A 25335-nucleotide genomic window follows, 5' to 3' on the forward strand; every position below is an offset into this window, starting at 1 on the left:
TACCGTAAAGGAATTGTGGGCGTCACACGTACCCTAAAGGCGTGACCGAGTTGCGCAAATGGAAGCACACCGAGTAGCGGCCACCAAATGAATACAACGAGGTGAAATTAGTCGGCAAGGTGATAAAGTGGTTGCATTTTGGGATAATGACGGGGCTCTGCTCGTCACTTTTCTTTTCTATAACAGGGGCGCAAATTGATGCTGTGCGTCCATTCGATAGACATCAAGGAGAGTCTATAGGGAAGCTGACATTAAGATTGCACCTGATCCACGACCACGCACCTGCGTACATACCCACCTGCGGTGCATGCGCGGGGTGACGATCAGAGAAGCGGTGAGCTGTGGCTTCGAGTCGTTGCATCCACTTTTTTCTCCGAACCTTGCACCCTCTGGTTGCCACCTCTTCCCCAACATAAGGAAATTAGCAGTGGCAACTTCACTGATAGCAGGGAGACGAAAGCAGCCGTCTTGGACGTGCAAGATAGGTCCAAAACCCACTTGATTATGGAGACCTTGAGGGCTCTCGCGAAACGCTGCGCGAAATGTGTTAACGCTGGTTATTTGGATAAATGAACTTTTTGGACTAATAAGTCGATGCTGTACCTATCTCTCTGCTCCTTCATGGTCGGACCTGTAACTTCTGAACGTCCCTCGTACTGTCATTCTTTTATTTTGGCAAGCAGGTCTTTCTAACTATTATGGTTTTCGAGACCTCGTTAGTTGTCGAAGCCTTCAATTGGCGTGGGTCTTCAAAGCCATCCCGGCCCCGCAGCCGTCTTTTTTAGTCAGCTTGGACCCTCAAAGCCGTTCCTGGCCCCTTTCGGCCCCTTTCAGCACAGCCGTCCTTTTAAGTCGGCGTGGGCCTCTTTCAGAATGGCGTGCATTTCTCAGACACTATTGCCTATACATATAACTGCACATTTTGTGCATGGGGCTCGGTGAGGACCTAGACTTCCAGTTTTTTTTTTATAGATTTTGGTTTGTCTTGTCAATGGCCAGGGCGAAAAAATAAGTGGCCGAAATCCGATGAGAAAGGCAGATTTGGGGGTACCCTACCTTGTAAGCCCCGTCACATAAGGCCGGCCGCCGTCTTTGGGCCCTACCAATCATTTTCGGAAAACGACACCCCTGGGTACACATGAAGTGCCATAAGTTTTCCGCACATTGAACGCTAGATTTATACCGTGAACGGTGTAAATTGTTTTAGACCTCGTCACCTCTGAATTACTTCGACCATCGTACATATTGTATCCGCCATCCGGATAGCGACAGCGTGTCGTTCCATGCGACGAATGATGCGATGTGCTGGCCCAGTTTCAGTTTGAGCCGCACTGGCGTCCGACGCTAAGTGCCAGTTTCGTGGCGGAGACGGTTGCGTTTTGAGCGTCGGATACCACCAGTTTAAGCCAGGGTCTGGTCTGAAAGCCACTCCCAAGGAAAGCATACACCGCTATAGCGGTTATGATATCCTTGGCGAGTGAGGCTGTCCCGAGTTATTTTCTTGCGTAAATTTTGTTTCCATCAAAGTTGGAGATCACGCAAGCAGAGCCTGTTATGCAGGCCGGCGGGTTATCGGGAGAGTGAAGCGCAGTCCTCGCCCTAGTAGTTCACTCCACACAACACGAGCTTAGCTGAAGAACGTAGACACCATGCAATTCTCCCAACTAGATTACATCATTACTTTGGTTATCACATTTCGCCTTGGCAAACAATATTGCGTAAGAAGACGCCATGTTCCGAATTGAAGTCAACCCTTGAAATGAAACCTGTGCACTTTGGGTTATCTCGGTGAGTTGTTGAGTCAAGATCTTCCCAAGGTTCCCCGGGTTGAAAGCAGTTTCCGCTGATCTGGATCATGTGGGTAGCAAAATGGGAATTACCTGTTATCACTGACAATTGGTTGTCTAGTTTTAGTGCTTAGTTAGTAATCATTTTAGTGGTTTAGCATTAATGTGATTATGTCTGCTGTCATCAGTGATAATATAGCGGTGTTAAGTCTTGTCGAATTATGCAGGATGTGTCAATCAAGATTCTTAATCAAGATTCTTACATAGTGTCAATATATTTTTCATTTAAGCGCCATAAAACATTTTGATATCAATGCATTGGGGTAGGATGAAGAGTGAAGACATATACTTTTGTTATCCGAATGGATGAATGGGTGGCTATGAGGGCCCGGGTGCCCCGGTAAGCAGCGCTCGTTGCAAATGACACCACGGACGGCACCACCCCACTTTGCCCGCACCCGGTTCACCGGTGACAATTTGAATCAATATGTACCGCAGGTAGATGGCGGCAAAGACCTTTCGGGCCTAGCGAGGCTTTTTCTATGAGCGTGGCCCTCTCTCAGCATTTGCCAGCTGGAAAGTAGTAATGAGGAACTAGGTCTAGGAACGTGGGTCAAAGGACGTGGAGCTTCCCGGCCGTGAACTCGCTGCCATCGAGTAACGAGACGGAGGCCTTACACACTAGGCCACAGGGAAGACTACTTGTCATACTGCTGGAACTCAAATCAATTAACTTTTCAATGCATCAACTATGCAGAAAAAGGCATAGGAAAACAACCGAAGTTTTCCTTATCTATTCACAAGCATCCAGCAATAAGGCAGTGCCAGAAACGTAGTTATTCTTACAACAGCAATGCACTTACATTTTCACTAACCAGTAGTCAATAAGTCACTGAGTGTGAGACAAAAAAAAAGCATATATTGCACAACAATGCTGTCTGAGCTCTGAGCACAAGTCAGAAAGGTATCTTTCCACACTGGGCAATTAGAAACAGAATTAATGACCATTTTATTACAAGTGATGAAGCCAATTATAATTATAAAAAACAGCAACTGTTGTGATGGGCAACAACACAATTAAGGTCCAGTTTCAGCAATGATGACTCCATGCTCTTGATGATGGATGTCTGACCACTCACAAGTCACAGCTGTCCTGTCACAAGTTGAAGTTGAGCAGATGTTATCTACCCTTGTATCTATGCTAAAACTTTGTCATATCACTGCCATGTTGGTGCAATAGAGCTCCATTTGGGCAGGTCTGCAGTTGCTGGCATTTCACCACCATCATACACTGGTCTGGTGAAGCAGGTGCCCCGTACCACCATTTCTTGTATAAAATCCACCCACCAGATGATGATGAAACAGCTTCAGTTAGTAGTCCTCCTACTCCTCTTACAGCCATGAATTGCAATGTCTGAAAAATACCATTTTGCATGAGGTTGCATGCAGCAGTTCAACTTATCAGAAACTTGGTACTCATTTGGATTCTGAATGATCCATTTTAATAGAATGCATGCTACTTAATGCCCATTCAGTTCAGTACCCCTGCACATGGAAAAAAGTGATCTTTATTAGCTGAATATGGATCCCGTTTTATTAGGGCTTTGTTTTGTTTGTCTAGCATCCTCGCCTTGCATAATGATTAGAGAGCCACACACAGCATGGCAATCTTTTGAGAACACTGAAACCAAGAAAAATGATCCATGTGTATTGATACTTACTTTTACCACATGCTAGTAGCGCTCTCGCTCTGACAAATTATCTATTTGCTGCTGAGTTGCCGCAAGCTTCTTGGCAAGCCTTTCTCGACGTCTTTTCAACCATTCAATCCTCCAAGTTTTAAGCTCATAACCCACGAAAATTCCTAGGGCAAACGCTATTGATGCAACTACACTTAATACCGTTGACTCCTTCATTTCTAACCAAAATAAAATGAACTTGAACTTAGAAGTTAGAACGGTAAGAACACAATTTTGCCTTATCTGCCTTATATAAAAGTTCCGCGCTACAAACTTCTAAATTGCGTCAGGAGTGTCGATTATTTTCTTTGGCGAACAGCTGATGCTTACCGACCCTTAAACTACTGCAAAAAATGTTTGAGCCCTCCTATTGATCAAGGACTGCATCAACCAAGGTTGCTGATTGCAACGCGTTGCTGATTGAACAGTTGATCCTGAACGAAATTTTGAGAAAATTAGCAACTGGCATCCCTGAAGAGCATCAGTGATGAATTTATTAGTATTGACATACATCACATTTATATCGCTAAACCAATTTTTTTTTGTTGTTGTTGTTGGATTAGGCCCTTTCGGTCGGTCTGACGAGACCATGTCAGGGCCCTGGTGGTGTTTCACCGGTGATAGCAGCACGCTGCTGTTGCTTGCACGTGTCAAATTGGACTTCCATGGAGACGTCAACAAGCCCATTGCTCAACACTACCACAAGTGTGGCGTCAGCAGAATAGCAGCGTGCTGCTATCACCGGTGAAACACTGCACCCCTATTTACGGCTTTGACTGCACCCCTGTTTCACCGCCCGACGCTGCGCGCACTGCAGCGCGCTGGGAGCTAAGGCATACCCCTGACGTCACTCGAATGACGTTGCGTGCATTGTTATCTATGATGAATCGCCTTTGGAACAGAAGCCCTCAAGAACCACGTACAAAGAGAACAGATATTTGAGTGCGAATGCTGCTAGTGTGCTGCTGGCGCTGGCAGCGCAGCGCGCTAGCGTTTTGCGATGACGTCATACCTTAGCGTCATTTAGTGGTCGGGCTCTGAAGGTTAATTATGTATAGGATGCAAGAGCCATGCCCTCCAAAGGCCTATACCGCCATACTCTGACAGGCAAAGGCCTATATGAAAAAAAACACCTAATGGATTGACCACTGCGCGGCTTCCCGGTTTGTGCGTCAGTTAACTGTACCACGGATGGCATTGGTATGTATCAGTCAGTCGTTGTTAGTCTATGTATTTGTCAATCGAGTACGCAATTACGCATGGTTGCGTCAGAAGTCATCGTCAGTCGTTTTCCGAGTACGAAGAATAGTTAACGCCATGGGGCACCAAGTCCAAGAGCCACATGTATTATTCGTTTACCTGACCAACATTCGCCTCTGCCATATTTTAAAAACCGAAACTAAACCAGCATGATCACGCATACAGTGATACAAATATCCTCAGCACCGATTTTCGGGGCACCCAAGCGGTGTATCGCAGGAGACGGGAGCGCCGCGGTCGTGATCCGCCCACCGCAGGTCGCCGTGCCCGGCCGGCCGGTGCTGAGTCTGAGTCGACACCCCACTGCCGAGGGCGGGCTATAGTATCCCCATCTGTATCATATCGGCCCGATGCTCCCCAGCTGTATGACACCCCGCTCCGAGTAGCCTCGGTGGAGTTTTCACAGCTCCGGACGCCAGCTGAGCACTGTATGGCCCGGGTCATATTCATTGCATTGTAGACACCCATCGCTGGGTGGGCGAGACTCCGCCTCGCGGTAGCCTCTACTGGAGTCGCTGTGACGATAAGCTGAGAAAGGCCAGGGAAATGGTATCAGCGTACGGCTCGGATCTTACAGCGGAACAGCGGGTATCTACGTTCTACAACGTTTTCCCAGAGAGAAATGACAGATAATATTCCCCCAACAAGTCAGTAGGAATCAGTTTCTCATATATCTGTCAGATAGTTTCATCAGCACACATTCCAGTTTAAATCAAGTAAAAGCCAGCACCATCACAACCTTCTGGTCACCAGTGGTGGTTACTCACCATTTGTCGCTCAGACCCGTCCCGCCTCCTTCAGTTTGGCGATGAGCGTATCGACGTCCTCGACCTTGATGCCCGCCGCGCGCACCGGGGGATCCTCCACGGAGATGACCTCGATCGTCGGCGTCAGGTCGACGCCCAGCTCAGACGCCTTCATCTTCTTGATCGGCTTCTTCTTCGCTTTCTGCAGGGTGAAGAGATCGGAGATTGCAAAAAGTGATCCATCTCGTCAGCTTACAAATTAATGTTGAGTGGCGAGTTTCAGGGCATACTGCAATCATTTAACCGATAACAGCAAAACCAAATGCGAGATAAAAATGCGCGATTCCGTATTAAAGGGATTATAAGGACGATACCTTGTCGATAAATCACAAAACAATCAAAGTCAATAAAAAGAGGACAATGCGTGTAATGACTAATAACGGCGTTCTTTGCCCGCAATCAATGTTTTCCTTCATGATGGCTGCAGGCTCCATCAGCGAGCCTCAGCAGCTAAGCAATTCTGTGGCACGGCGTCTACCGGTACCGTTCCCGGTGTCGGCGTACGGACCAATCCGTCAGTCGCTCACCATGATGTTGGGCAGGGTGGCGTAGCGGGGCTCGTTGAGTCGCAGGTCTGCCGAGATGACGGCCGGCACGCCCACCTTGATGGTCTCCAGGCCGCCGTCAATCTCGCGAGTCACCTTCAGGTAGTCGCCGTCCTTCTCCACCTGTGGAGGGAGTCGGAGTCGGAGCGAGCTGGTGTGGAGGTATGGGCGGTCACCGATACCGCAAAACACATCGCACGGCCACAGTATAACGCAAGCATGTCGTTGTTACCTTCACATTATGTGTGTTCATTTTGCGCATTAATCCTCAGCAGGACGTGATCGAATATTCAGGTTGTCAGCTCGGCTGGGAAACGATAACGAATCAACAAATCACGTCTAAAAAATAGTCAGAATTATCACGATTGTAACCAAGGTGTCATATAAAGAAAGACAAATTAGCGAGGAAAATAAAGTCCACTGCGCAAGCAGCCAAGGCAGTCCGCATGTGTAACTCATACGGATGCAAGCTACGTTCGAACTACGCTAAATACACCCGATGGTCACCTTGCAAACGAAAGTAGCCTGCGGCGCTCACCTTGGAGGCGAACGTGGCCTGCGGCCAGTCCAGCATGGCGGCCGTCATCTGCGCCGTCTGGTTGCAGTCGTCGTCGATGGCCTGTTTGCCGACCATGACCAGGTCGAACTTGCCCTCGGTGGCCAGCTTGGAGATGATGCGGCTGACGTGCAGCGGCTGGACGCGCTCCAGCTCCCCGGCCGGCACCTCCACGTGGATGGCGGAGTCGGCGCCCATCGCCAGCGCGGTCCGCAGCGTCTCCTGGAGCACAGGCCAGCCAAAACTAGGCCAATCGGTCGCTACATCGTGTCGCGGATGAAACTCACAAACTGATTTATCTAGTGTATCCAGTAAAATTGGCCTCTTCAGAGCATCATAGGAGCTAAAATTGATGCATGTGTCTGTTCACATCTCAACAAAATTAGAGCCCTATTTGTAGTAAAGATGCTGAGTTCAGATTCTTACTTACTGATAGTCCCTCAGTGCCTATGACTGCGTAGGCAAGAGGTGACATGTAAAATAAAAAAAAACCTAAAAGCTATGACACACCACATGGCAGTTGACACAAAAACAGGAGATGCCAGAGACAAGCAGAATATGCTTTGAAGCATAGTTCTGATGGCAAATGGTTTCATTCAACATATGCTTAGGATTTATGTAAAATGTTATGTGTTGTAATTCACTATCGAATGCTGATTATGCTTTATACCCATTACAAAAAGTACCTACCAAATATGAAACACCTACCTCATGGCTCATACTATACTGTCATTGTTGATATTTGGCACAGTACTAAGCTATCATCTCCAATTCTCCACTCCTGGCTCACACCCACCTGAGCCTGGGTGGGTCCGATGGAGAGCGCCACCACTTCCTTGGCAATCTTTTTCTCCTTCAGTCTGATGGCCTCCTCCACAGCAATTTCATCAAAAGGGTTCATGGAGTGTTTGACTCCATCAGTGACAACCCCCTTCTTGTCTGGCCGCACCCGCACCTGCACAAGGAATGGTTATTTGGGGGTTAGCCTAGAAGCTACCTACCTTGGACTAGCACAAGGACAGAGGACAGTAAGCCAAGTAAAACCAGGTAAGTAATAACCATGTAAAACCAAACTATGCAATCAACTGACCAGTTAAAATAGTGCTTAAAAGTTTGAAGTAATACATAAGTAGGTTGCAGAGCAAATGCTGAAGTGCCTATCTATCTTTCAGACCCTGGATCATTGATATTTAATGACAGAAGTTTGCAGATATCTCCTTTACTCATTGGTCACAATTCCATGACATAAGTTAAGCCAGTTTTGCAAAGCGGTTTAGCTCAATCATAGCATTTAGACACCATTTAAAACATATAAATATAAGATTAGGTGCTAGCTAAAACAATATATACACTCAAGTCATTATTGCATAAGGTGAATGGTACCTATCCGAGAAAAACGCACATGAAACTCCGCTAAATCGAATTAGATGTGTCATGGAAATGTAGTGATTATGACAAGATGGAAAGACTGTGAAATGAAAATGTATTAAATGAAATTAAAGCAAAAATGTACAACATGCAACAAGAATGAGCAAACAAAGCAATTCAGCCTCAGCCTATGATGATTTTGAGAAATTGACCGTTTTCACTTTTCGGGGCGGCAATTTTTAAAACATAGGTGATATCAAATGAGCAGGATTTTATTACCTTGACAGCATAATCAATCACTCTCTTGACTCCCACCAATATCCTCATAATTTCGTATTATATAATCAAATCGAATAATAACAGTCTTGAAAACAGTGCCACCCTCGTTCTCCGTGTTGTAAAAGGATTTGAGGTCCCTTGAGAAAAGAGGAGTTCTATTTGAATGTCGCAAGGAAGGAGAAATGCAAGGCAGTCTTTCTTCTTTTACTGAGCGAGAATCTCTGGTGTCATATGACATCATAGAATAATTTGTTTTTCATTTGTGCATGCTAAGGTATCATGCTTACCGGTAAGTGTACAGTTTTCAGTTTTGTACTGTAATTTTAAAGGTTTTCAGATGATGAAAACCATTAAAATGTTGTATTTTTTTCATTCATTGTATTGCTAGAATGAAATTGAAAGCAAAATGGCCCAGTCAGTCTTTGTTCGATGGTAAACCACACTGAGGCGAGAGGTGAGAGTGAGACGGCTTTATTTATTTTCACGAATTCGGTCCACCAGGAAGCAATAAGAGTCGACGACTCAAACGTTTCACCTGACCATGGGGGTGAGCCAAAGGGAACTCAATAGCCTGTTGAAATGGCCCGTTCTACCCACAGACCTGGGCACTTACAGCAGGCACTCGAGAATGATCGACCACTGAAAGCATTAGACGGCCGTGATTCATCAAACTGCAGACTACTGGGTAGTAGGTCTCACGATGCTCCATGATCCTCCATGCCGGTTCAGAGGCCGAGTAGGTACACACACCAGAGTGGACTCTTTAGCGCCTACCATAGGTGGTTTGATTCGTTCCTCCGTTTCTTCGTCTCGGAGTGCCGTGCCAATTTTGAAGAGCGGTAGGACGAAGGATACGTTTTAAAACGTATTGCGTTTCTAAGGCTGAGATACATTTAGCTATAGATAGATCAAAAAGCTCTAGCACAGGCGGTTCGCTGATCTCCGCGCGGTGCGATATAATCCGTTCAATTATGCTGGAACTGCAACTGAAAACGTGTATCCATAACTTTTATCCGTGCTGTCCGTTTAGCTTCGCTATACGTCTGGTCATTCGAACGGGCGTGAACAGCAATTCGCCAGGCGGTATTGCTGCTGCTTAACCCGCGCCCTGGTGTGGGTCTGAGCCACCTTCGCCCTGGTGGGGGGGGGCCAAAATGACCCCCCCCGTCTAACTCGAAAACGAAGAGGGCTAGGAAGACGCGAAAAAAAGCAAACGAAAGCCCATAACAAGTACGTTCGAAAGTATTTCAGTCATTTTTTCGCTAAGGTCAATATTGAGGTCGCTAGAGGTCATCATAGGTCAAATTTCAGTGTTTTCGGTGTTGCCGGACATATTCCGCTGTAGCTCGGAAACTAGAAGAGCTAGAGAGCCGCGGAAAAAAGCAATCGATAGCTCTTTTCAAGCTCTTTCGCCAAGGTTCGTCAGATTTGACCTCAGCTCAACGGTTTGGCCCACAGAGGTCATGCAAGGTCAACTTGGCAAATTTCGTTGAAAATGTTTTTAACTATAGCATGCATTCACGAGAAAATAGAGAAACGATTCATGCACCATCGTGCTTGGCTCGTCGAGACGCGTCGAATGATATATAGTTTGACCTCGAAAGGTCATTTTGAAAATTTGACCTCAGGTCAAGGTCATGACCTTACCGAAATAGGTCATGCTGCATATCATTCGATCCGCATTGACGAGACAAACACGATAAACGTCGAACGGAGTCTCTATCTCTATTCAATAACAAGTAAGTGCAGAAAAACCGCTGGTGACCTCTGGTGACCAGGGAGATGACCTAGCGTGACCTCAGCGAGGTCACAAGCAAATGGTTTCACATGGGCTGTGATTTGCTGACCCAAGACACTTCAATAACGAAATATAGGAACAATCACGCCCGATTTAGCTGAAAAACAACTACTTTTCGATTCTCCCATTGACTTATAATGGGGAGCAGCGATGACCTGACCTGACCTTAGGTCACATTTATAAAAAATCCGAGATAGCCATTTTGTAGAGCTGGGTGACATCTTCAAGTACTGTAAATTTTACATCGATCGGATAAAAGCTGTGCCTTTGAGAGAGCTTTGAACTTTTTTAGAGGTGGTGTCAGTTTTGGTGACCTTGTGACCTGACCTGACCTGACCCGAACCCCCCAAAAAAGGACATGATGTAAAAATGTTGAATAAACAGCTATACAAAGTTTCAGGGCGCTAACTCAAGTGGTTTCTGAGTTATCGCTGAAAAACCACAGGGGGGGGGCCAAAATGGCCCCCCCCCACCAGGGCGAAGGTTAATTAAGTATTCGTAGGAAAACGTCTACGCGATTCTCATTTGCCTCACGATATAACTCACTTAGTCGATTGGTGACTCAGCCCTCGGGTCACTCGTTCTGCAGCGCCGTACCGATCCTTCAATCGGTTGTCCGTCGGTTCCTTGTACTGCAGCAAATTGATCCATCGTCCAGTAGCCCAGCCACTCGTCCCAGCTGGCGGTTAATCGTCCCAGTCCACGAGCACGTCACCCAGCCCATGGCTTCTTCGTCTCAGCTCGGAGACCGCAGGCTCTCGCAAGGGCCACCGCTAGAGGTTATATCTGTGACGTTAGCTGGGGGCCAATTGTATGGGTATATGCTCGGTTAACTACTTCTGACTCGGCCTCACAATTGTGCAAAACACTATAATGGAGTGGATTACCTAACGGACTTTGTAACACGGGCAATGAGTGGAGGGACGAGCAGTGAAACTCGGAAGTCAGGTTTTGAGGGAATGCAGAAACGAGAAGCGAATAAATAATTTTGATAAACGGTCTCAAGAAACCATCGGCACGGCCATACGGCTTAATGGCACGAGCTGTCTAGTTATAACACCATTGTCCACAATCCTAAATCCCATACTGTGGATGTGGACATATTGTGGATGTGGACATCCTATAGGAATCCTATAGACGATCAGATTCATAGGGCTTCAGGCGGCGGGATCGGGCTGGAGCCTCAGACAGCTCACTGACCGAGTTGACGTATCCAGGCTGTGGCTGTGTTTGCGATCTTAGCTAGGGCTGTTCAGGAGTCCTTCCGTTCCAATACAACCGGGTCGGTACTCGGTCGCGCCGCTCGGGGACGGCCGGGGCAGCGCGCGCCGCCGACGTCGCATGGTCGCCGACGTCTCCGCCGTCGTCGGCGGGGATTTTGGCTGAGAGTGGTGTCGCCGGGCTATATTTACCTGGCGTCGGCCGCCCGGTGGCCAGCCAGACCCATATTTTTAGCGGTCTCCTCTCTCTCCCCCGGTGGAAAAGCCCGGCCAACCAGCTCGTCCAGTTGTCTGCCGACAACCTCGGCGCGTCCGTGCAGCGAACGCGGCGTGTGAGGAGGAGTTGGAAACGGTGAGTGACGGAGGACTTGCATCCATTGAGCTCTGCGAAGCAGTGGTGTCCTGAAAGAATTGGTGCTCTTCTTGCCAACGCCCTATTTAAGGGGTCTGCTGACATATTTGATAGTGGTATACGGGCAAATGGGTATCGCTAGGTATGCCAAGGTTACGGCAGTGTGGGCATTGAGATTACGTCTTACGAATAAAATAAATAGAACGACTCACCAACTTAACCCTCGCATGTGTAGGGGGGGGGGGGTCGGATGGACCCCCCCCATGGTTTTTCGCAAATAACTCGCGTAAAAAGCGGCCGATCGCGACGAAACTTTCAGTACCCTCGCATTGATCAATTTCACACCTACCCTGAAAATTTCATGACCCTGACCCAAATGACCTTTGACCTGTGACCTCTTTTCCGAGACCATGTTTGGCCGGAATCGCGATTTCGCGTATGTCGGCTCGCACTAGCCGCGTGTTTGCAAGCTTTTCGTGGTTTCAAACGTTCAAACATGTGATTTGATGTTACTCCCGTGTGTGTCAAGGTCACCTGAAGGTCAGGTCAGGTCATTGACCTTTGGTGACCTCGGGTGACCTCGGGTCACTTTTTCGAGTTTTACATGTTTCTAGGCTAGTTTTTGGAGCTGAATTCGAATTTAGCAACCATTTGAACATTTACGAAGTAGTTTTGGTGACTTCGTAACATGTTACGAAGCTGTCAGAGGCGGTTGACACGTACTGCGAATACCCGTCACGACGCCTACTGGTTGACCTGACCTGACCTGACCCGACCTGGTCTAAATGCTTCAAGACATCATCTGTGATCAAAACTTACACGATATTCGTGATCAGCACCCCGAAAAACCCCTTAGCAGCCACACTTTACGACTTTCTAACAGGTCCCGATTTTCCCGACTTTGGGTCATTGACCTGACCTGGAAGGTCAACCAATGACCTAGGACCTTAAAATTGGGTATCATCGGCTTCCTCTCGTCACGGGCAACACGCTCGTTTTTTCCGCGAAGCTCTAGCTCGATCAGGGGCCAAACGGCAAGGGGGGGGGGGTCCAACCGACCCCCCCCCCCTACACATTAAAAGCTGGCAAACGCCGCACACATGCGAGGGTTAAATCGGCGCAGTGCAGTGGTCGCAAGCTTCAGCCTTATATAGGATTACCAGCTTTACCTACTTTGTATTGGGCGTTGTTTCGGCAGGTGCGTCCATTTTTTAGCTGGCGCCTCCTGGATCAACGACACACTTCGCTCAAATCGGGCTCGTTGAACAATAAAACATCATTATGAAATAATTCCGTCCTGTGCCTACCCGCTAATTTTCATACGCCTAGCCAATTTTCGTTTGAAAACACTTGTTTTTCAGGTAATGCAACGTTTAACGAATTTTACACTGTAGGTACGTTAACCGTTTTTACGTTTACCCATACGTAATGCTCATCAATCTGCCAATTTCCTATATAAACCCATGAGTAGTCTCATTAATATCGTGTTCGTTTCGCTCACATACCGGTTCTTCGAACACCCGCTGACTCTCACATACCTACCAACACGCCATACAATTCTCATTTAAAGGCATTGGTAAAAAAAAACGTGGCGCAACGTTAAACGGTTTTTACGCTGCATGGGCAGCTTCAGCGTTTTACGTTTACCTACCCATTATAGGTAATAATGGGTAAACGTAAAAAAGAAATACGCATGCCTATATACGTATTTCTCTTTAATCTGCCGAATTCCTATGCCTATAAATCTGAGTAGCTGTCTCGTGTTTTCTCGAGCTTGACGGCTCTTCAAATGTGCTGACTCCAGGCCAATTTAACGCTAGCGCAGTACCTACAACCCATACTCAAGTCAGGCAAGTCGGCTCTAGTTTTTACCTTCGACCGTTTCACAAATGGCTTGCATGCTGAATGGTAATCACCAAAACACGAAAAGGACCGAACTAAAAATGCTGGCGATCAATTTGTGATTTATTGATTAGGTAGGTAAGTATTATCTCAATGTAGTGAAGTTAATTTGCAATGATCGCAGTGAACGTTAGAGGCAGACTGCCACGTCTCTCGTGTAAGGTGTGTCGCGGTATGTTTGTTAAGGTGGATCGCGGTATGTGCCTTTTGGTTTATAGCTAGAAATTCGTAATCGCGGTATTCTTGTTTTCGCTCGCCTTTTGACATTTAGAAACACCACGTCGAGGTCAGCGTAGTCAGAACCGTAAGTCACTGTCGCCCGATCGATTTTAGCCTCAGACCGAGTGACAGGACTTATCCACCTTCGGGCGAGTATATAACCGCAGCGGGGAGTGAGAACGGGGTCAGTGCCTGTACGCCGACTAGGCTGCAACGCTGCACCCGACCTCAACCACGCTGCTGGTAAGCTGGCTCGAAGGTAGGTTCCGACTACGCAGGGATGCTGTGCGGGCTCAAGGCACATCCCATAGATAGGTAGGAGCAAGTGGGTGGAGGGTTAGGTTAGCATGCGTGGCGTTAGGGTATTGTTAGGGTAGATTGCGTTCGCGGTACAGGAAATTAAAATGATTACGTCAAATTAGCGCAGTCCGTTATGACCACATCACGAAATTATGAACAATAAATGGGGCGTTGAATTGACCAGATGCTTTTGGTAACGGGATGAGTCGGAGGAGAACGGTGATTGAGCGGAGTCTAACTTTATCGGTACATTAGTAAAGTCATCAATGGCCAGGAGCTTCACTCCTAAACCCATAAGGGCGCGCTACCAACCGCGGCGTGCCTCAAAATGGCGGAGTGATTCACACTGGTACCACGATGCATTGTAACATAACGTAAAATAGTAGAATTAGACATTGGGATGTTCGTGGCCCGAGTGGCAGTCGGGCACAGGCTGGGAGACGTCTCAGCCTAACACGGACATCAAGTAGAGTAGTAGTAATACAATCAGAGGGGAGGCTGCGAAAGGCCAACAGGACCGGCACGAGCCCCCCCCCCCCCCCCCTACATAAATGGTGCTCATCGGCCGGGAAACGTTCTTTCAAGTGAAATTCGAGGAGTGAACAACGTTTTTCATCCGGTTGGTCAGGCACGCCATTACGTAAGACTTAAACTGCATTAATGAAACGCCCTGCCGTAATAACTCCGAAGCGCTTGTTAGTACGTGGTATTGTAAATCTTAAACTGTGTAAACAAACGGCTAACAGTAAGTCGTAAAAACGTTTTTCAATTAATCCTGAGCAATAGGATCTTGGTATGGGGTACGACGCTAACGTAAGACTTAAACTGCATTTGGCGAGACGGCCCACAGTAAATCCAGCGCGCGTGTTCTGAGGCCTGTTTCACTAAAAACTTGCGATTACAAGTGTTTGAACTTTACAATTCATAAGTATTTTTGCAAACTATGTAAAATCGGATTTCACTAAACTTCATCACCAACGGCACCTCCGATAAAAAGAGTTGGTAAATAAACTTGTAAACAGTAAAATTGTTATTAATCAAGAACTATAACATGTTACAGATATTGCTTCTTTTTATCAACCTATATGTCTAGTTTTCATGTCAGAAATTGCAGGAATAAATTAAAAATAATGATACTGTTTCTGAATGGTATAAATGATAGTTCACAATATCTTATTATTGAAAGAAAATAGCGCGTAAAGCATTTGACAGCAGAAGACTGTTGAATGCAATTATGGCGCGCGAATGACAAAACATGACGATATTTATTTATTGCTCGTAGCTGGTTCGTTATTCGTAGGGAATGTGCAAAGTATAAAGGAGCATATAATGACTCAGCATATCATATTTGTTTTAAATAATCGATTGCTTTGCATCATTGCAAAAAAGTAATAAAATTCCAAACATAAGGGCCACTGGAATTTCGGGTTTGTAAGTACAACGTTTTCTTTCAAGTTTTTTGTCTTCGTGAAACAGAAAGTTTGCGATTTCGATGTTTCTTACAAACTTTTTTCTTGTAAAAAATTTGGTAAATTTTAAACTCAAAATTCATGCCCGAAGGTTTCGTGAAATCCAAATTTCAAATGTTGGTAATTATTTATTTTAAACTCAAGTTTTTTCTTTGTAAATACAAGTTTTATTTGTTAGTGAAACAGGCCTCAGTACGAGATTTTGTAAATCATAAATTGTAAAAATCAAACGGCTGATAGTAAGTCGCAACGATCGAATGAATCTTGAAAGAACGGTTGATGTGCCATTATTTTAAATTTATTAAATTTACTCCGCTCAATATCCGAACTTCTAGGAACGATCGAGCCAGACCAGCAGCCAAAATTGTTAGGCAAAAGCTTGCTATGACTGCAATAAAAATGAGAAACAATGAAAACTTTAAGAGTGAGTAACGAGTTGTATTGGTGAGAAGCGAGAGTGCAGAATGTTGCGAGTCGCTAAGTGTAAATGGAAAAGGAAAAGTATCTCGAGCTGATGAGAGTATGTTAAATGAATGAATGATACATTTCTAGAATGGAGAGTGAAAGCTGAATGAAAGAATGAAAATGGAATGCGAGTTGTGAGTATGTTGATATTAGATGGACAATGCCTATCTGGAGTTGAGTGAATTGTGAGTATGTTGAGCGAAAGTGAAGGATACGCCTGAACTTAGCATGCAATGAAAATATGTAAATTCCCATCTCGATCGTAACATTCACATATTTACGATTAGCGGGAGGCTTGTTTTGATTAACTCAGTAGGTAATGTGTGCATTGTTCATTTACAAATACGTGCATTAACTCATTATGATCTTATCTCAATAATGTATATAATTGGATAAATTATTGCCTTCCCATAAAAATGATTCATTTAAATTATACCTTTGTACTGCATAAAACTTTAAATGTACAGTTGATGCATGTTTGGGTTCCTTTGTTTTGCCCGCCATTCAATTTCAATATTGCAATGAAATGACACTTGATTTAACATGTATCAGCTAGATTGCCTTTGTGACAAGTTAGAATAAGGTGAAGTAATCGTGTACCTTTCAACCTAACAGTCGCGGAAATTTTCGATGATTGAAAGACTAAAATTTAATTTAGATTTAACCATGTTAAAAAGGACTTGGTCATAAAGATATGAAATGATATATTATATGTATAGCATAACCTCCGCTATTGACGCCTTCCCGACCAATTAAAAATAAGGTAGAGTATTTTGTGTTCATTCAACTTCGCAGTCGCGAAAGATCCTAAATTATCGGAAAACTCAATCAGATTTCGCTACAATGATAAATCACCAAATGAACTACAACGGCTGGGACATAAACATCTGCCAAATGAATTTCAGATTACACATCATATTATCTAATTTATCAAAAAGATTGTAAAAAAGTTGTGTATTTCAATGCAATCGTGAAATTTCCCCCTAATATTGATTGAAAATAACGTTTTATCACACGGTTAAATATGTAGGAACATAAAAATGGACGTAAGATTCGTTAATATTTGAAGTATGAAAAGTGTTTGTCATTGGTTGTAATTACAATAATTGGTAGATTCATAATCCTCGACTGTTAATTGCCATCTGGCTATCACAGAATCACTGCGAGAATGGCGTACCGGCTATCAATTTTTGTAAAAAAAGGGTCTAAGCATTTTGTGTACATTTCAACTTAACTTTCATAAAAGTAGGTACTAGGATTATTGGAGGTTTTTTATTCAGAATTTGACGATTTCATTATACAATTAAGAGTATAGAATCGAAGGTTGCAATTTGTCAATATTCGGCTTATAAAGAGATAAATTCGTTAAATGTTTCTCACGATGGCTGCAGAATACACTAGGACAAACGCAAAGCTACACTTTTGCCTTTGATTAAACTAAGTGACTGCTATCTTTAGTTCTCAGAATCGCCCGAGAATAGCGCATGATTAACGTGTAAAATGGCCTATTTTACGAACAAATTAAGTTAGCAATTGAATTCATAAGCAATAAAAACCAACGTTTATTAAAGGTGTTCAGTATTTAATGTCGGATTTTCTCAATCGTATGCTACAATTACTTTCAATTGTTTCGACCATCAAATGTTTTGCGAGCGCGCTAATTTCAATGATAGGAAATTGTGATTTATGAACAGTCAATAATCTTATTTTGCCAAAGTGAAAGTATCATTCTTTCCGGGAATAAACAAGCTAGAGACATGATTAGATAAAAGATGCAATACCGGCCACATAATATCGATCGTACCTACAAACAATCTGGCTGGTTGCAAGTCAAAATTACCATATACCAATAGGGCCAGAGGTTATGTCAAATCAAATCATACATAGTTGGCATGCGGCTTATAAATGGTAAGGGTAAGGAGTAAAGTCCGGCATTTATAAGCTTTGGTGAAATATACTCTTGGTACCAAATCAATATATTGGTGATGATCGTAAAAAGATTTATGGTAATCGCGGCGTGAATTTCAGAGATCGACATCTAGTGCGTACAAATGTGAAAACACGTCAGTCAGCCATATGGCTTGTCCGATGCAAAACACGTCAATTACCCATGCATATGGGTTGTCCGATGCAAAACACATCAGTCAACCATATGGGCTGTCAGATGCAAAACCACGTCAATCATTCGTGGTCAACCTTGGGTTGCCAATTGCAAGTGCGAACTGTCAGGTGCCAGTTGGCCTACGATTTGCCTTTTACAAAGTTTCAACTGTAGTATTTCTGTTTCAAATAGAGAAGAAATCCAAAAAGCATGTATTTATTTATTTATGAACCCATAGTTATAAATAATACCATCAGCTTATTGTCACCTGGGTGAATTGTTTCAGATCGTAGCTGAGAGCACAGATTTAGCTAACATAATTGGTTTATTTTGTTACATTTTATTCATAAAAGATTATTTAAGTAAATATATTTAAAATGTCATAAAGTATGACCTATGCCGTAATCAATGGTGTCTCATAGGAACTTTCCTTTCGGATCAAGCATTTTCGCTGATTTCCCTAATGAAGCTCTGACATACCCTTCTTTAATGCTCGAGCAGCGCCACTCGAAACAAATTTTAGAATTTCATCGGCGTCCATCATTGCAGGCCTGATGCTGAATGCAATGCGCGCGGTGACACTAGCACCAGCCCAGGGGCGAATCGCCGGCTTATGCGACCAACACTGCTCGGCGACTGAACGATGGTGGCATATTGTTTCTACGTATCCTGAACGTTCCTGACGGTTATTTCTATGGCGGATCACAAACTCTAATCGAATCATTGACCGATGCCTATGTTGGATAGCCAGGATTTGGAAAAGGGACGTAAGAGATAAAAAGGAAGTCGGTTAAATCTTACGTGTCAGGAATCTATGTAAAACCAGTAACAACATGATCGAAAGCACTGAAATTAAAACAACGACAAGGGAATGCGTTTAGAACTTATACGATGCTGATGTATTATTGGGCTTTACCCACTAAATTATTACCGCTCATTTTAAATCGTGTTATAGCGATCAACGTCAAAGCAATAACCATTGCGATAACAACGGATGAACACCAAATACCCTTGTTTCAAAGTAATATCTGAAGTGATTGATTTAAATTTTGCAGATCTTCTAACCATTTAGATTTACCAGATTCAAATAGGATAGTTTGTTCAAGTGCCAACCTGGCACAATCAATGTACAATGCTGCGGGAAATATCCCGTTAGTGATGTCCATTTAATCAAGTATCTACCGCTCGCGCGACCCATGGGGTTGACATGTCTACGCAATATAGCGGCCGTTACACCAATCCGAGGCAAAACTGAAACCTGGGACGGGTGCGAGAAAATTCGGTGACTACTCATTTTGGGTGTCGGGCGTCGGCAGGAGCGCACGGCCATGCTGTGCAAATAACGTAAAATTCAGACTTGAAACGGTCGCCCAGTGCACTAAAGTACACGTGTTCTCGCCGAGTTAGCTGTCACACACAAGTGATCGGTCAGCTGTCAGTCGAGTGGTCGGGTATCGGAAATCAATAGAGTTCAACGGGTCGGTCAAATATACGTCGACGCTACACTACGGTCAACATGGCGGCACAGAACGTTATTCCCCATAGCGACGCATTCAGATCGGGCAAAGCTGATAAACTCTCGGTAGGAACTAACAACAATTACCTATCCACTGAATGCCCAAAGATATTGCATATGCTTGCATATATATTGTAGGTACGGCCTACCAACGTTACCACTAATTCAATGGCATATATAGCAGTTTATTTAGAAAACAATATTTACCACTGGGAAGTACCTTTTATGATTCAACCTCTAGAAATAAGCTTATTTGTAGAGCTCATTGCGCCGTCAGAAATGTTACGACTTGTTCTTAGCTTTTTGCAGTATTTTGAAACATAGGCCATAAAACTTGCGATACATCTGTCATTTTCAGAGTGACATCTTAAAAGAGGAGTCCGTTTTTTCATTATATTGCAATTCTAAAGTAAACATCCTTCAGTATCTGTATGAGGGATGCCCCGCTTTTAGGAACGACACCTACTTCAAATTATGTAAATTGCGACCATGGCAATTGCCCGCAGAGGCGCAAATGGACTACCTAATGGTATAACAATGGCATTAAGACAGTACCTATGAATGCATCATCAACTGATTGCAATAAAGAAGCAGTCCAGTTTTCAGACAGGGAGGCGCCCCACTGTCGACAATCCGCAAATGTTCTCTCTCATCAAAGTTACAGTCCCGAAGCCAGAGGCTATGGGCTACCTGACAAAATATAACATTTTCGACCAGAACTCATAGGTGTGGAAGTTACACCCATCGCAAACAAACAAAGACTGTCGTAAACAAAGGCTGTTGAATCATTGAAAATACCTGGATTTCGAGAGTGACAGTTATTATAATAACAGTGAAACCCGTACCTTCATATATCGATTCGGCTGTTATTCAACATTCTCGTTTCAGTTTCACAAGCTAGGACACACGTGAAGCTATTTACCTGGGCAAAAACATCGTAATACTATCTTTTATCTTATTATGTGTCCAGCCTAGCTAACGTTATAAATGCTTAAATAAGCCACAAGGGCATACATTGCCGGGCTGTATGCATTCCGTCTCATTCGCCCAGTTGTGTTTAGCTGTAGGGTGCCATTGGATTCGAATTATCACTTCAATCACCCTGCCCTGCTTCCCCTGTCGCAAAGATTGCTCAGAATGACAGCCCTTTTATTTGCAATGGTAGCTTCCTTCAATCGTTCGCCTGTCAGAGCAATAAAGGAAGGACCAGCATAGAAAGACAAGGCGGTCCGTGACTAAAAAAAACAACAACAATTAATCAATAAATAAGACGTCACTCGTTGGTTCTGATCACGATAGTAAGGCGATAAAGCATCGTAGATGCTTGATGCTTCGAAAATAGTAGTGGCTTAAAAAGTGGACATTTGTGTCTTAACTTTATTTTAAACGTTGCGCTACTTTATGCTAGGCTTTCTTTTCGCAATTGTCAAAGGTTGGCAACAAGTGACCACAGCGGCCAGAGTATCTATCCCGACACCGCAACGGACGAATTAATAAGAAATGTAAATCCGCCCAGATAATGGCCTCTCAATGGTCACTGCGGACACGGTTTATGGGATCCATATTGGCCGTATTATTATCCCTTTCAAAAGACTGAAGTACCTATAGCGATTTATCTCCACTACTATGTTGGCTAAAAAAAAAAAAGTTCATAACGACTGTTTAAAACTGAAGAACCCGTCATTCATTCTACAACGTATAACGTAAATTTACCTTACCAAATCACATTAGGAAATATTCCCTCTAAAGGGTGAGTATACAGTACATCTTAAGGCAAGTATTTAGTTAGGGGGAAAACCCCAACCAACTTAATTTAATGAAATGAAACAATCAACGTCAAAGGTAAGCAATAGCTTTGGCCTCAATTTCTATTACAGGGAAATGTAACAATGCTACCACGCTGCTATTACATTTTGCAAGCTGCCGCCACACTTATAATGGTGTTGGAACAATGGGTCTGTTGCTGTAACCATGAATACCCGATTTGACACATGTAATGGCAGCGTGCTGCTATCTTCGATGAGACAAAGCCCAGTGTTCCAAATGCTCGTTTCGATCCGGCCAAAGCAGTGCAAATTGGGATGGCTATTTGGGAGATCAGACCGGTCGTGCCAGCCGTGATGGATAACAAGAACGACCCCGGCGAACTGCCGAAGTTAACTATCCAGAGGCTACCATTTGGCTTCATCCCGGCTGGTATCGATTTGGGATTCACCTTCGTGCATCCTTTTGTGACCTCCAAATAGCGAAATCAGATTTCGCAAAATAAATACACTAGTTTGACACATGGGTGTAAAACCCTGCCTAGTTCACGACCAGTGGACAAAAACTACGCCCAATAGATGTAGTGGCAACAAACATGCTTTACGACACCATGTAGAAATGTCTCTGGTAACTGGAAGACTATAGGTATGAAATTTGGCTGCATGTAGATCGAACTTGCATCTGCATGGATGCCAATATGTAAAATTGTAACGGGGATGTATGTGACTATGTATGTGTGTACCTATGTATGTATGTATGTAGGTATGTAGGTATGTATGTATTGTGTATGTCGCCATGTATGTTTGTGTGGAGGTAGGGAAATTGCCGTCGTAATACCGTCATACGTGGCGCTTACGGCTGTGACAATGTACGTGCAGTTGCATGAGTGTATGTCACAGTATGCTGGCAGGCCAGCGGTGACCCGGACAGCAGTGACGGAGGACAAGCAAAGGGGCGCTAATGGCATGCCGAACATCTCCGGCGCGTCGTACCGCACTGGCAGGGACTACGTCCGTCCAAACCCTCGAGTCATCCGCGGTGCCGGGAGGTGGCAAGTACGACGGCAATCAGATGAACGACCACGGCGGCAAGCACGGCGGCAATCAGACGAACAACCACGGTGGACCGACCCCGCGGAACCGGCCGATCATCCGGTCGCCGACGGCTGAGACATCCCGAGGCGCGACCCACCAGACTACATTGCCAACTGTTCAGCCCGTGGGCCGACCAGAGGGCGGCGATCAGACGAACAACCACGGCGGACCGACCCTGCGGCACTGGCCGATCAACCGGACACCGACGGCAGTAACATCCCGAGGGCGACCCACCGGGCTACATTACCAACTGCTGAGCCTGGGGGCCGACCAGGGCGCAACTTGGATCGTGCCCATCCGACTGGCGGCAATCACCGAGCCACGGGCACCAGATAACGCCCCGAGCCCAAGCAACCAAGCTGACGGCGCCACGCCCACCCCGGGGGCTCCAAAATCGCAACAGGCCTCAGCTGCAGCGCCGTAGGCCCCAGCTGCTGCACCCGAATGCCCAAGCGGATGCCGTGCGGAAAGATATGCCGATGTTGCAGAACGGGATAACGCTGCGGACGCTGCTGCTGCTGTGGCTGAAACGAGGACACCACGGACGCTGCCGGGTGTCCACCTAAGCAACTGCGGCAGCACCATCCTGGAGCACGACATGCCGGGCTACGCTGCCATCTGGTGAGCCCGTGTGACGGTAGCGGCCACCACCTGCATCGCATGCATCTCCCTAACGACAGACAACAGCCGCGAGGACCAGATGAAGCCCAAAACGGCCAAGCCAAAGCTCCAAAACATGTCAAATCCTGAGCTGCTAAGCCGCTAGCCGAGCTGTCGCACCGAAATGCGAACAATGAAAGAAATGACGCTGCGGAAAGTGATTCCAATGCTGAGGACACGAAGGCGCTGCAGAAACGAGTAATGCACAGAATAATTGCTGAAGCTGCAGTAACGATACCTGGTAGGAGCGAAGGATGTACGGAATGAAAGCCAATGTTGCAGGACATGATGTCGCTGCAAAAGCGAATGCCGCGCGGGGATGCCGAAGCTGCGGAAACGCCATGATGCTGCAGTAGTGTACGCCGCTGCACATTGTTGAGGGACGTGCGGAAGAAGAGGTCGAGAAGCTGCGGAAGCTGATGCCGCAGATAAAACCATCGCGATGCCGTCGCGGAAGAGGAAGTCGTGCCGAAGAGGTTGAGGGACGACGTAGCTGCGGATGCTGATGCTGTAGAAAGAATCCGTCGCGGGGCCGTCGATCTGATGTCGCCGAGAGAGAGAGAGAGAGACCGTCGCGGAAGAGCAAGTCGTGCCAAAGAGGTTGAGGTACGACGAAGCTGCGGATGCTGATGCTGTAGAAAGAATCCGTCGCGGTGCCGTCGATCTGATGTCGCCGAGAGAGAGAGAGACCGTCGCGGAAGAGGAAGTCGTGCCGAAGAGGTTGAGGGACGACGAAGCTGCGGATGCTGATGCTGTAGAAAGAATCCGTCGCGGTGCCGTCGATCTGATGTCGACGAGAGAGAAAGAGACCGTCGTGGAAGAGGAAGTCGTGCCAAAGAGGTTGAGGTACGACGAAGCAGGCTGGTGCGTCGCGGACATCGTCGCCGTGGAGGCGCGCGCACCCACCAATGCCGTGGAGGCTGGTGCGCCGCGAACATCGTCGCCGTGGAGGCGCGCGCACCCAACATGCCGTGGAGGCTGGTGCGCCGCGCACATCGTAGCCGTGGAGGCGCGCGCACCCACCAATGCCGTGGAGGCTGGTGCGCCGCGCACATCGTCGCCGTGGGGCGCGCGCACCCAACATGCCGTGGTGGCTGGTGCGCCGCGCACATCGTCGCCGTGGAGGCGCGCGTACCCACCAATGCCCTGGAGGCTGGTGCGCCATCGTCGCCGTGGAGACGCGCGCACCCAACATGCCGTGGAGGCTGGTGCGCCGCGCACATCGTAGCCGTGGAGGCGCGCGTTCCCACCAATGCCGTGGAGGCTGGTGCGCCGCGCACATCGTCGCCGTGGAGGCGCGCGCACCCACCAATGCCGTGGAGGCTGGTGCGCCGCGAATGTCGTCGCCGTGGAGGCGCGCGCACCCGACATGCCGTGGAGGCTGGTGCGCCGCGCACATCGTCGCCGAAGAGGACACCGTCGCGCCAGTGTTGCAGGACATGATGAGGCTGCAAAACCGCGCGGGGATGCCGATCCTGCGGAAACGCCAAGATGCTGCAGTAGTGGACGCCGCTGCACGATGTTAAGGGACATGTGGACGAAGGAGAAGCTGCGGAAGCTGACCGTCGCGGAACCGTCGCCGAAGAGGAAACCGTCGCGGTGCCGTCGCGGCAGAGGAAGTCGTGACGCTAAACAAAAACACACACACAAAAACGGATTGCCGAGCCGCCCCAAAGTAAGGGGATTTAACCCCAGGCCCAAAGAGGGGGGCATTTATGTAAGGTGTGTCGCGGTATGTTTGTTAAGGTGGATCGCGGTATGTGCCTTTTGGTTTATAGCTAGAAATTCGTAATCGCGGTATTCTTGTTTTCGCTCGCCTTTTGACATTTAGAAACACCACGTCGAGGTCAGCGTAGTCAGAACCGTAAGTCACTGTCGCCCGATCGATTTTAGCCTCAGACCGAGTGACAGGACTTATCCACCTTCGGGCGAGTATATAACCGCAGCGGGGAGTGAGAACGGGGTCAGTGCCTGTACGCCGACTAGGCTGCAACGCTGCACCCGACCTCAACCACGCTGCTGGTAAGCTGGCTCGAAGGTAGGTTCCGACTACGCAGGGATGCTGTGCGGGCTCAAGGCACATCCCATAGATAGGTAGGAGCAAGTGGGTGGAGGGTTAGGTTAGCATGCGTGGC

General features: G+C 46.4%; 1 protein-coding gene and 1 long non-coding RNA gene across 2 annotated transcripts; both read right to left on the reverse strand.

Annotated features, from left to right (window-relative positions):
* Positions 1 to 2558: 2558 nt before the first annotated feature.
* On the reverse strand, positions 2559 to 4332 carry LOC122392843. The gene is made up of 3 exons (XR_006258595.1): positions 4320 to 4332; positions 3509 to 3802; positions 2559 to 3201 (listed from the first exon to the last, which is right to left on the reverse strand). It is a non-coding gene; the product is annotated as an uncharacterized LOC122392843 (long non-coding RNA).
* A 518-nt stretch (positions 4333 to 4850) lies between these two features.
* LOC122392842 (electron transfer flavoprotein subunit beta-like) lies at positions 4851 to 8492 on the reverse strand. The gene is made up of 6 exons (XM_043388164.1): positions 8341 to 8492; positions 7490 to 7648; positions 6676 to 6915; positions 6120 to 6260; positions 5554 to 5734; positions 4851 to 5314 (listed from the first exon to the last, which is right to left on the reverse strand). Exons 1-5 carry the CDS (start codon positions 8386 to 8388, stop codon positions 5564 to 5566), a joined length of 759 nt encoding a protein of 252 aa, XP_043244099.1. The 5' UTR covers positions 8389 to 8492; the 3' UTR covers positions 4851 to 5314; positions 5554 to 5563.
* Between the last annotated feature and the right edge of the window lie 16843 nt (positions 8493 to 25335).

This window comes from Amphibalanus amphitrite, unplaced genomic scaffold, assembly GCF_019059575.1.
Source record: "Amphibalanus amphitrite isolate SeventyFive unplaced genomic scaffold, NRLGWU_Aamphi_draft 000503F_arrow, whole genome shotgun sequence".
NCBI classification, from domain to species: Eukaryota; Metazoa; Arthropoda; class Thecostraca; order Balanomorpha; family Balanidae; genus Amphibalanus; species Amphibalanus amphitrite.